This window comes from Gossypium arboreum, chromosome 13, assembly GCF_025698485.1.
Source record: "Gossypium arboreum isolate Shixiya-1 chromosome 13, ASM2569848v2, whole genome shotgun sequence".
Taxonomy (NCBI): domain Eukaryota; kingdom Viridiplantae; phylum Streptophyta; class Magnoliopsida; order Malvales; family Malvaceae; genus Gossypium; species Gossypium arboreum.
Window position 1 is genome coordinate 124,491,099 of NC_069082.1, and position 13,686 is coordinate 124,504,784.

General features: G+C 34.0%; 1 protein-coding gene across 1 annotated transcript; it reads right to left on the minus strand.

Annotated features, from left to right (window-relative positions):
- Nucleotides 1–12,079: 12,079 nt before the first annotated feature.
- On the minus strand, nucleotides 12,080–13,294 carry LOC108462466 (uncharacterized). Its single transcript, XM_017762411.1, has 2 exons — nucleotides 12,677–13,294; nucleotides 12,080–12,592 (listed from the first exon to the last, which is right to left on the minus strand). The coding sequence occupies exons 1-2, from the start codon at nucleotides 13,292–13,294 to the stop codon at nucleotides 12,080–12,082; spliced, it is 1,131 nt and encodes a 376-aa protein (XP_017617900.1).
- Nucleotides 13,295–13,686: the final 392 nt, after the last annotated feature.

Genomic DNA, 13,686 nt, shown 5'->3' on the forward strand with positions numbered 1-13,686 from the left:
TAGAAAATTATTAATTTTTAAAATATTTATGAAAAATTTGAACATTAGTCAAATAATATTTAGAAGACATACACCACAAAAGTTAGGTAATATGGTAAGGGGTTGTCCTACCTTAATCGGTGGTCAAAGTTTTGATCCTCGCTTTGAGTATAGAGCTGCTTTAAAACTCTTGACCAACATCTATCCCTTAACGGCAAACCACTTAAACAACATGGAGGGAGGTAACCAATTTAGTAGGTGGAAAAAGACTTTAGATATTAAAATCCACATTTTTTTAAAGTAAAAGTATCATATTGGAAAAACAGTATAATTCAAGGGTCATTCATGGTATTATCCCAAAATATCAAGCTCAACCCGGGCCTACACCTATAGTTGGGGCTGCTTTTTTCTTTTAACTTATTGATTCTCTGTGTAAATAAAATTGTCTTGGTATGACTTTGTTGAAGTCTATGATTCCCGGAATTAAGCAAATGTTTATTTGTCTGATTGAGAAGACGCTTTTTGATGATGATGATGGTCCTACTTTATATGCCACCATTCATTTCTTAATCTTTGGAAAGCCTACAAAGACTCACATGAATGCATCATTGATTTTCTAGAAGTGACCACTTTTTTTGGGGGGTTTAGATTTTTTTTAATGTTATAAATCATCATTATGAACATCAAATTTTAATTAATTAATTAGATAAATCAAGAGTAAAAGTCAAAAATAAAAAATAAAAAACCTCCAAAAAACCAAGAAAGCCCACGTGGTTAAAACGTGCTTGAGAAGCCTAGACTCAACAAAACCATAAAACCTTGGTGCGTAAAACACCATGCCACCATCATTGGAGGAGAGCGCTAGGAATGGTGGAGTTGCCAGAGGCGAAGGCGGCAGATGTACCTGTCTGTAAGACCTCCGTAAGAAGACCATGCCGCGACAACCTAAAAAAAAGGCATCATCAAACTCCATTAAGGCGACAGGAAAAACCAGCAGCTATCGGAACTAATTTCTTTTTTGTCTATCTAATATGGGTAATTTTTGGCTATTTTACTAAATTGACTCAAAAAATTTTAATATATACAAAAATGACCCAGGTTCAAAAACAATCACCAAAATGATTTGAAATGAACAATAGAATAGGGTTTTGGCCTGTTAATGGCCACCACCAACTTGTATTTTGGACCCATTATTACCTAATAATTGTGTCAGGCTTTAAAAAATTATTTTTTTTAGTTTTGACCTGTCAATGGCCATCACCAAGGTATTTTTTTTAAATCGTATCATACTGGTAGACAAAAATACCAGTATTTAAAAAAAAAATTTGGTGCTGGCCTGTCAATGGCCGGCACCAAGTACAAAAAAAAAATCAAAATTTTTTGATGCTGCCCTGTCAATGGCCGGCACCAGAGTATGAGTTTTAAAAAAAATATTTTTTTTGGCCAACACCAAATACAAAAAAAAAATCAATTTTTTTTTGTGCTAGCCTGTCAATGGCCAACACACAACCGGCTCATCATCACACAACCGGGATCCGAATCCGTTGCGAGAAATTTCTCCATCGTTCGAGGATATTTTTAGTGACGACATCGAGCCTCAACATTCGACATGATCCGAATCGTCCTCATACCACCTGGAGTTGCATCCCGAAGCACATACACCCACCACTAAGGATATTTTTCCATCGGCACCTCCGGTCACGCAATACCATTTACTCTCGATTATGGTGTATATATATATTTTTTTTAAAATTCGTACTCTGGTGCCAGCCACTAACAGGCCAGCACCAATTTTTTTTAAATACTGGTATTTTTGTATACTAGTATGATATGATTTTAAAAAAAACTACCCTGGTGTTGGCCATTGACAGGCCAAAATAAAAAAAATTTAAAGCCTGACACAATTATCAGACAATCATGGGTCCAAAATACGAGTTGGTGGTGGCCATTGACAGGCCAAAACCCCATTCTACTGTTCATTTCAGGTTATTTTAGTGATTATTTTTTAACTTGGGTCATTTTTATACATATTAAAATTTTTTGGGTCAATTTAATAAAATAGCTGTAATTTTTCATAGTTGAATGATAATTTTATAACTTTATATTGTTCTTTTTTTGTATCTTTTATTTTTAATCACATAATTATAGAAAGTTAAAAATGGTCACTCAGTCATTAGTAATTTTTTTGGCTATGTAATTATGAAAAGTTATAAAATAATCATCTAACTATTTAAATTTACCTTTTTTTGTCACAAGCGGGCTAACGGTGGAAGCTTTTAAAATTGGCATAATAATAACTTCAACCCTTAATATTTATATATTGTGTCAATATAATCTTAATTTTAAAAAATCTTACCATCAACATTTACACAATGTGTATTTTGATTTTTTGCAGTTTTTTTTGTGACTCCTTCATCTAAAAAGTTAAAAAATAAATTTATCATCTAAATATAATTTAAAATATACAAAAATAGAAACGCCAAAAATTCAAAATAATAATTATCATATTTTCTCATTCTTTTAAAACTAACCATCAATGTCACAAATAAAAGAAAAAGAAAGAAAGAGAGAGTGACTAAATTACATAATGTGTAAATGTTGAGGGTTAATTTTTTAGAATCAATATTAAATTAAAATAATTTATAGATGTTGAGGGTTAAAATTTCTATTATGTTAATTTTAAAAACTATGATTCTTGGATGACTATTTTGTAACTTCTCATAGTTGTATGACTAAAATAAATAAATTTGCTAATAGTGGGGTGACCATTTTGTAACTTTTCATATTTAAGTGATAAAAATAAATTTATTAATACTTAGGTGACTACTAATGTAATTTACCCTTTTATATGGTTCTTAATATTATTTAAAAGTATTAACGGTCAGGTCGGATTCAGGTTGGACTTAACCATAATGTTAAAACACATTATGCTTGTCAAAGTCTAGCTCGATTTGAAATATGTACATAAAATTTTGTTCAAGCCTTAATATTTGTAAATAATTAATTCAGACCCATTTTAAACATATCCATTTTTTAATTATTTAAAATATATTTATATTATTTTTAATTTAATACTTAATAATTTTATTCATTTCCCCTTTATTAAACTTTATATATAAACAACTTAAGAATTTTTAATATTTATATTATAGTATTATATATTATTATAAATTTATTTTTGTGTTATAAATTATACAATGTATAAATAACATAATTTAATATATTAGAAGTTTTGAAAACAGGTTAGGCCAAATTTCTTTGCCCAAGTTTTTTTTCTTCGAGTATAATATTTTTATTTTTGTCCAAATCCTTTCAAATTTGATAGATAACCTAACCATTAAATAAATCTACTACTACTCATAACTCCCAAACTCTTGAATCGAAGAAAATTCATGCTTAAACACACTTAAACTTATATTTTCATGCATATTACAATAACAACAATACAAACCAAACAAAAGTTTACCCCACTATTTTTGTTTTTTTAGTTAATTATGTTTTGCACACAATGTGTATAAGAATATAAGGCTATTTTATTAAATTAACCTAAAAAATTTTGATATTTATAAAAATGACCCAGGTTCAAAAGTAATCACCAAAATGACCTGAAATGAACAGTAAAATGGGGTTGTGGCCTGTCAATGGCCGCCACCAACTCGTATTTTGCATCCATGATTACCTGATGATTGTGTCAGACTTTAAAAACTTGATTTTTTTAGTTTTGGCCTGTCAATGGCAGGCACTAGGGTATTTTTTTTAAAATTGTTTCATACTAGTATATAAAAACACGAGTTTTTTTAAAAAAAATTGGTGCTTGGCACCAAAATACGAGTTTTTTAAAAAAATATTTTTTTTGTGCTGGCCTGTCAATGGCCGGCACCAAAATACGGGTGTCGAAACTATTTTTATTTTGAAAAACGGGGATCGACTTTTAAACAAAGTATGGAGTCGCCACCAATCCTTTTTATTTAGGTGTGATCGGGTCACCTTTTAATCGATCATTTTAATAAAGTATTTTGGTTTATTAAAACAACATTTTTGGTCTACGAAAAACTAAAAAATAGATTCGGGAGTCGGTTACGCACGAGGAAGGGTTAGCACCCTCGTAACGTCCAAAATTGGTACCGAATTGATTAATCAATGCCTTAACGTCGAATGTTTGAAAAGAGTTTAGAATACGATTCTTTTATTTTTTTATTTTAAAAAAAACACTTGAATAAATTAAATGAGATGCTAAGACCCTCTTATTTCGAAGAAATAAAATGTCATACCCAGTGAGTTAGGATACGACATTTCATATTTTCGAAACTGAGCTTGTCTTTTGATTTTTTTAAAACTCATGCTGTGAAATTTAAAAAAGGATATTCAATCATTTGGGTCAAATGAAAAATCGGAACCCAGTAAGTTAGGGCTCGATTTCTCACAATTCCAAACATAGAATATTGCCTTTATGTTTTTAGAAATCATTATCTCGAGATACAAAATGTCATATCCAGTAAGTTAGGACACAACACCTCGAATTTCTGAGAATAAGCTTTTATTTGAAACTTATACGTTTTGATTGAAAAGGGTACTCGGTTACTTAGGTTCAACGAGGAAAATTGAAACTCAGTAAGTTAGGACACAATTTTTCAAAGCTCCCAAGTACCAAGTATTGCATTGTTTAAAATTTTGAATAAAATGTAATAAATAAGTGAAATGTATTTTTATTAAAAAGGGATAATTCGATAACATAAGGAATAAAACACGTGGCAATAACATTTCATGAATAATCTAAAATAATAAGGAAATGCAAGGAACAACTTAGAATACATGCAATAGCAGCACATCATATATTATACAAATACCACCATTTATAACTAAGGGCTAATGAATAAGAAACCAATTTTAAAAGAAGTTTCAAATAAATCACACAATAAAATATAACAAATTTTAAAATAAAATAAAATGAATAATAGGAAGAAGAAAATTTGGAAATATTACTATACAAACTATACGAAAATTTAAAGCAGTAATAGATATAAGAATTTAAAAAGAATAGAAAAAATAAAAGAAATAATATATTAAATAGTAATGTACGAATGAATTTCAAAACAAATATTATAAAGTAAATAATTTGAATAAAAGCTTGAACTGTATCAAAATAAAAAATAAGAACAAATAATATGTGTAACGCGTAAATGAGATTCGAAATAAAAATGTTAATTAAAATATACAAAGCAATACATATATACTGGAAAAACCTAATATAAATAATATATATAGTAGTAATAATAATACATGAAAGTGTTTCAGATAGACAAGTATGCACATGAAAATAAAATAAATAAAAGAGTGTGAAATTAAAATAGTTCTAAATAATATATTAAATCAACATGTTTAAAAAAAATGAATAGCTAAAACCGGATTAAGAGAAAAAACAAAACCCAAGGGATAATTTATAAACATAATAAGTCATTAAAACAGAATTTTGGGCCGAAATTAAATGTGCACAAATGTTCGAGGACTAAAACTGAAGCTGCCCCAAATCTCAAAATACTGTGCTAAGGGGAGGGCCAAATTGAAATAGCGCGCAGATTACAGGGACAAATTAAAATAATTTAAAAAAACTTAAACGTGGCACAATTGAATGCTAACGCGAAGGAGAGGACCAATTGCGCAAATTACCCAATTAAAGGTAAAATGCGCGTGGATCCAGGCAAAACGCATACTGATCCCACCCCCTAATGCTGTTTTGTTTTAATATTAATTGAAACCATATTTTGTTTCCCTTTTTATCATTAAAAAAACTTTTTAGAAAATAAAAAAAAAATTTAAAACATCACTCTTCATTCATTTTTTTTAAAACAGAGAGAAGGCTCTCAACCCCCCTCTCATCCTGTGATTCACACCCAAACTCCAGCAGATCACCACCGCCGGCTTCATCATCAGTGACCAACATGTATGGCAGCCGGAGCTCCTTTTCCAGGCGAAGAAAGGTATCTCATTCGTTTTATATATTTCCCGAAATATGTGTAGATATATATATAGAAGATTCAAAAGTAAAATAAATAGAGCAAATAAAGAAAGTAAAAACCTTAGAATAATTCCCTTGATCTGTTCGTATTTCCTGAAGTGCTCTCTATTGTATGTTGTACAACTGTTATTTTTTTAGATCTCCCATTTCTCCTAAAAAAAAACCTCCCCATATACAAAATCGTATATTGGCTTTTATAGCCAATATTTACAACCCATTTTACACGTTTTCAGGTACGTGCGTAAGTGCATCACTGATGTGGCATGGTGGAGCAGCGCACGACGCGGAGGAAGCGTGAGACATGCGGTGCCTGGAGACTGCCCTGGGTTATGGCGGCTGATGGTGTTGGCTGCTAGGCTTTTTGTTTTTGTTTTTATTATTTTTTTGGGCTGGTGGGGTTTGCTTAGGGTTTAGGTAATTGGGCTTGGTCTGTAATTTTGTTTTAGATGTTTGATTTGGGCTGTGATTTGGACTTAAAGGTAGGTATTTGGGCTTTAATTGGCTTGTATTTGGTTTTGGTTCCTGGTGGTTTAGGCCGTGCTGAAATTGGGCCCTACAGCTGCCCTTTTTTGCTCATTGTCGTGTAACGAGAACGGAGCAAAGACTTTAAAAGGGCCAATTTTGCCCGGTCTTGCTAAGTCTTGACTTCTTTGTGCTTTCTTTCTTCTGGTATCCTCACTTTAACCCACTGCGTCTTCAGGGGTATAGAAACTCATTTTCAATCTGCTCCACTGCTACCTTAGAGAGATAAGGTCGGTGGCTAAAATCTGCTCTGTAGCCGATACATGGAGATAAGACTCGCCATTTCTGACCTGCTCTATAGCAGGATAAGTGTAACGCCCCCACGCCCGAGACCGTCGCCGGAGTCGAGTATGAGGTGTTACTAAGCTTAATTTAACATATTTAGAACTTTAGATTATTTATTTCTACATTCGCAGCTTTTAAGCTACTTGCATCACAGTCACAAGAAAAATCATATCTCGAGTTACGAAACTCGAAATCAAGATCCGTAAATTTTCCCTAAATCTAGACTCATATACCTATCTACTATTTTTTTTTTTAGAATTTTTGGTTGGACCAATTAGTACAGTTTATTAGTTAAAGTTACCCCTGTTTCAGGACTTGACTGGTCTGACCTCTGTTTACTACGAACCATATTTCTCTCTGTACAAAATTCATATGAATATGAGGTTTATTTATTCTGAAAATAGACTCAATAAGGATTCTGATAATATAAAATACACTACCTAATTATATCTTTACAATTTATGGTGAATTTCTAAAGTTGGAACAGGGATTCAGAAACTGCTATGACCCTGTTTCACTAAAATTCTAATATCTTCTAACATATAATTCCTTTACTTGTTTCATTTGTTTCATGTGAAACTAGACATAATAAGCTTCAATTTGATATGTAGTCCATCACCAAATTCAATTTCTATGATTTTAGTAAATTTTCAAACTCACGTCAGTGTTGCTGCAGTATTCTGTTTATGGCAAATTTCATCCCTTTTATGAGTTTTATGCACTAAGTATCTTATTAATTTTCCTTAACATCAAATATAATCTAAACTAACTATTTTCATAATTTATCATTATCAAGCATTTCCTCAACCATTCCATCACCATACCATAAGATCATTTACACAAAAGGTATATTGCTATACATGCCATACTTAAATTTCTGAGCCATTTACCAAAAGTCTTCGGATAGTGTGGTGAGCCTTGACCTATCCCGACTCTGAGTGGCTTGTCCAAAACTACAATGAGTAAGAAGGAGGAGTAAGCATAAATGCTTAGTAAGTTCATATGCAAATAATAAGTAACATAACAAACAGTCATACCAATCAACATTAGCATGCATCACTAAAACACGTATCACATTTCTAATCATTTTTCATCATCTTATTACCTTATAGTGGTTGTATCAATACTCAACCCGAGGGTTAAATACATACCTGTCCAAAATATCCATTTCATATCACTTACCAATACGTCTCTTTACATCTCGAAATTTTCCTCCATTTGAGTAGAACTTTACCCGTTGAACACATCGAATATAATTGGATACGGATAAATTGCACATAAGTGCTACATATTCAATCAAGCAATCATGTAACCGCCCATAAGCGAACTCGGACTCAACTCAACGAGCTCGGCGTTCGCATCCATAAGTGAACTCGGACTCAACTCAACGAGTTCGGATGCCTAGTTACATCTCACGAACTCGGACTCAACTCAACGAGTTCGAACATTCGCATCCATAAGTGAACTCGGACTCAACTCAACGAGTTCGGATGCTCAACCATCCTAGTGACATGTCACTTGTATCCTAATCTATTCCTAAGGTTCAAACGGGCTTTTCCTCGATCACTTATCCTTGCCGTCTTCCGTAGAATGCCGAAATCAATACTCGGTAACAATTATATTTAACAAGTAGTTCACATAATTTACATATTATTTGAAATTAACCACAAAGCATACATTTCATAATAAAATTCAGCATAGCATATAATTAACATCAATAACTTAAAAATAACCATTATGCTACATTATTTACACATGAACTTACCTTGGTACCAAAATACAAAGATTTTGCAATTTAGTCCACAATCTTTTCTTTTCCTCGATTGAGGTCGATTCCACGTCTTTCTTGATCTAAAATAACACATTTAGCTTATTTAATACTCAAATTATCAAATTAATCCTTAACTCAAATTTTGGCAAAATTACAATTTTACCCTAAACTTTTGCATATTTACATTTTTGCCCCTAGGCTCTGGATTAAACTTTATTCCTTATTCTTATGTTTTACAACATGCTGATCACTTTTCTCTTCTATGGCAACATCAAATTCTCACTCTAACATGTACTTGTGACTATTAGGTATTTTTACCGATTAAGCCCTTTTACTCGTTTTTGCTTAAAATCGAGTAGTACAAGTTGTCTAACATAATTTAAAACTTCATATTCTATCATAAAACATCAAAATACACAAATTTCACCTATGGGTATTTTTCCAAATATAAACCCTAGGTTAAATTATTGCTAACATAAGCTTTATCGAGTTAGGGATCTCAAAACGTAAAAATCATTAAAAGCGGGCTTGGAATCACTTACTATGGAGCTTGGAAGCTTGAAACAAACCCTAGCTATGGAGAACCCTTGAAATTTCGGCCTAATGAAGAAGATGGACAAAATTGGCTTTTAATTTTGTTTTTAATTCATTTTAATAACTAAATGACCAAAATACCCTTACTACTAAACTTTCCAAAATTCCTTCCATGTCCTAATTTGTCCATGAACTTAAAATTGGTCAAATTGCTATTTAAGACCTCCTCATTAATATTCCAAAACAATTTCATACTAAAAACTTCTAGAATGCAAGTTTTGCAACTTATTCGATTTAGTCCCTACTTTCAATTTAAGCACTTTAGGCATAGAATTTCATCACGAAATTTTCACACAATCATGCAATCATATCATAAACATCAAAATCATTGTAAAATAATTATTTCTATCTCGGATTTGTGGTCACGAAACCACTATTCCGATTAGGCCCTAATTCAGGATATTACAATAAGATCTGTAATTTCCAGTCTGCTTCTTACAACTTTAGGAAGATAAGACTTGTATCTTCAACTTGCTCTCTTGCTACCTCAAAGAGATAAGACTGGTGGCTAAAATCTACTCCATAGCCAATACATGGAGATAAGATTCGCTATTTTCGATCTGCTCCATAGCCGATACATGAAGATAAGATTCGTAATTTACAACCTACTTCCTACAACTTTAGGAAGATAAGACTTATATCTTCAACCTGCTCTCTTGTTACCTCAGAGAGATAAGGTTGGTGGCTAAAATCTGCCCCATAACCGATACATAGAGATAAGACTTGCCATTTCTGATCTGTTCCATAGCCGATACATGGAGATAAGATCTATAATTTCCAGTCTGCTTCTTGCAACTTCAGGAAGATAAGACTTGTATCTTCAATCTGCTCTCTTGCTATCTTAGAGAGATAAGGCTGGTGACTAAAATCTGCTCCATAAACGATACATAGAGATAAGACTCGCCATTTCTGATCTGCTCCATAGCCGGTACATGGAGATAAGATCTGTAATTTCCAGTCTGCTTCCTGCAACTTCAGGAAGATAAGACTTGTATCTTCAACCTGCTCTCTTGCTATCTTAGAGAGATAAGGCTGGTGGCTAAGATCTGCTCCATAGTCGATACATGGAGATAAGATCTATAATTTTTGGCCTATTACCCTACTGTTTAGGGAATATCTATATCTTCTACCGATGTCGTTACACCGTCCTCCGGAGAACATGTCCTATAGACTTGGTTTCATATGCCTATATTTATGCCAAATGACTAGGATGTTATGATTAAAATGAATCAAACGCCCTTAACTAGATGTATTATGGATGACATTTGTATGAATGCAAAATGTAATGAAAATGCCCTTTTTTAAGTTTAAGCTGTTATTGCTCCCCGTTTGTCATTGGCGTATTTCTTCTTATTCAACTGATTTCTTTAACAAACATCTGAAACAATGGTTCTAACTTTAAACTTCTACTTCTCAGGTAATTTTAACCCTTAAGTTTGGTGGGTTCTGAATAATTGACCAGTTTCGGGTTCTTGCACCACTTAGAAGCTTCTAGAATAATATGTAAAACTCCTTTTATGAAAGTGTTATTAGTCCATTAACCAATATTGCAATAGGAAATGCTTGAAAAAGGCTATCAGAATGGATAAGATGAAACTTTATTGAGAGCGAAACTCGAGATAGCAAATTAATCAAGATAACAGATTTTGCTAAGGTACAAAATATATATAAGATGAAAAATTGGTGCCCCAGATATCGCAGCGTGAACTTCTCTATTTGGATTGTTCAAAACCCTTGGGAGCCAGATGTGTGTTTAGGAGGTCCGAAGTATTTCGTTGATGCCTCTAAGATGTAATGTTCCTCCTTCTTGTTAATTCTGGTAGAACAAAGTCGCAACATGCCCCATCTTTGATCAAAATTTCAGCTGCCCTTTTTCAGGTTTTCAACTCAAAACCCCTTTGGTCTCAAAGCGCCCTTTGCGGGTTTTCGCCTTAGCCTCTCTATTTTTTTTTCAAAGCGCCCATTGCGCGTTTTCGTATTGGCCTCTTCTTTTTCAGGTGAAGTACTTCTTAACCGAATCTGAATTTACCGAGCTGGGGAAGCTTTTGCCATCCATTTCTGCTAATATTAGTGCCCCTCCAGAAAAAACCTTTTTCACTACATAAGGTCCTTATCAGTTTGGCATCCATTTCCCTCTAAAATCCTTTTGCATAGAGAGAATCTTTTTCAATACCAAGTCCCCTTCCTAGAATACCCTTGGCCGAACTTTCTTGTTGTAAGCTTGCATCATTCGTTTTTGGTACATGTGACCATGATGGATAGCCTTCAGCCTCTTTTCTTTAATCAAGTTCAGCTGGTCGTACCGAGATTGGACCCATTCTACTTCATCTAGCCTCAATTCAGATAAAACCCAGAGAGAAGGAATCTCGACTTCGATAGGCAAAACTGCCTCCATCTCATAAACCAACGAGAAAGGTGTTGCCCCGGTAGAAGTTCTGACAGACGTTCGATAAGCATAGAGGGCAAACAATAACTTTTCATGCCAATTCTTGTAAATCTCAGCCATTTTCCCCATGATCTTCTTTATATTTTTATTTGCAGCCTCAACTGCCCCATTTATTTTCGGACGGTATGGTGATGAGTTGGGGTGCTTAATTTTGAAGTGACTGCAGACCTCTACAATCACGCTGTTGTTTAAATTTAACTCGTTGTCAGATATGATTCTCTCTGGCATGCCAAACTGACATATAATTTCCTTTTTCAAGAACTTGCTAACTGCTGACTTCGTGACATTGGCGTATGAAGCAACCTCCATCCACTTGGTGAAGTAATGACCACAAAGATAAAATTATGTCCGTTAAAAGCCTTCGGCGAAATCGGCCCAATAACGTCCATGCCCACATTGAGAAAGGCCATGGGGAAGTCATGACATGAAGAAATGAAAGAGGCACATGGATCTTGTCACCATAAATTTAGCACTTATGGCATTTTTTGGCATAATTGATGCAATTTCCTTCCATTGTAGACCAGTAATACCCGAATCTCATAATTTGTCTAGCCATTGTGAACCCATTGGCATGCGTTCCACAGACACCTTCATGGACTTCTTCCAAGATTTTCTTTGCTTCGACAGTGTTAACATGTCTTAGCAGCACTTGGTCCTTTCTTCTTTTATACAGGATTTCACTGTCTAAGACATTGTCACCGGCTTTCCTCCTTAATGTTCTTTTATCATTTTCGATTGCCTGATCAGGATATACACGATTTTTCACATATCGAAGAATATCCTGATACCAAGGATGATCATCCCTCTCTTCCTCTTCATTGATATTGCAGTAATGAGCTGGAGCATAGTAAATACTCATCTGAATCGGCTTCATATCCTCTTGTTTATTTGCGCTGAACATGGAAATTAACGTAGCCAGGGCATCAGCCATCTGATTTTCATCACGCGAGAGATAATGGAAAGTGATATCATCAAACACCTTGATTAAGTCTAGAACCAGCTCTCAGTAACTGATCAACTTTGAGTCTCTTGTTTCCCATTCACATTTGAGTTGATAGATCACTAGTGCGGAATCCTCATATACATCTAACACCTTGATTTTGTGCTCTACATCTGCACGGATACCCTTGATATATGCTTCATATTCTGCCATATTACTTGTGCAATCAAAATCTAATTTGCAAGTGAAAGGATAGTGATATCCATTTAGGGATACCAAGACTGCCCCAATTCCATTGCCAACGGCGTTCGGTACTCCATCAAAATTCAGTTTCCAAGGGGCTGCCACATACATTAGATATTCATTGGAGAAATCAAAGTTCAAGGGCTCGTAATATTCTAAAGCTCTACTGGCCAGAAAATCCGCTATCGCACTCTCTTTTATATCCTTCTGGCTCACATAAATTATGTTGAATCTGGAGAGTAGAATTTGCAATTGGGCCATCCTTCCATTCAGAGCAGCTGATTCCATCATGAACTTAAAAGGATCTAATTTCGAGATTAGCCAGGTCGTATGGTACAACATGTACTGCCTCAATCTCCAAGTTGTCCAGACCAAAGCACAACATAGCTTATCAATTGGCGGATATCTCATCTCACATCCAGTGAATTTCTTACTAAGGTAGTATATCGCCTTTTCTTTCTTACCTATCTCATCGTGTTGACCAAGCACACATCCCATTGAGTGGTTAAATACCGTCAAATACAATATTAATTTTTTACCCGGGCTAGAAAGTGTTAGCACTGGGGAATTTAACAAATATTGTTTAACTTTATCAAAGGTCTTCTGACACTTTTCATCCCATACGCCTGGATTGTGTTTATTGAGAAGACGAAATATGGGGTCACATTTCTCAGTTAGTTGCGAAATAAACCGAGCAATGTAATTTAATCTTCTCAGAAAACCTCAGACTTCCTTTTGAGTACGTGGCGGGGGTAATTGTTGTATAGCTTTGACTTTGTCGGGGTCAACCTCGATTCCTTTCTCATTGATAACGAAACCGGGTAACTTTCTTGACCTAGCCCCGAAAGTACACTTTGTTGGATTGAGCTTTAGCTGGAATTTTCTCAGCC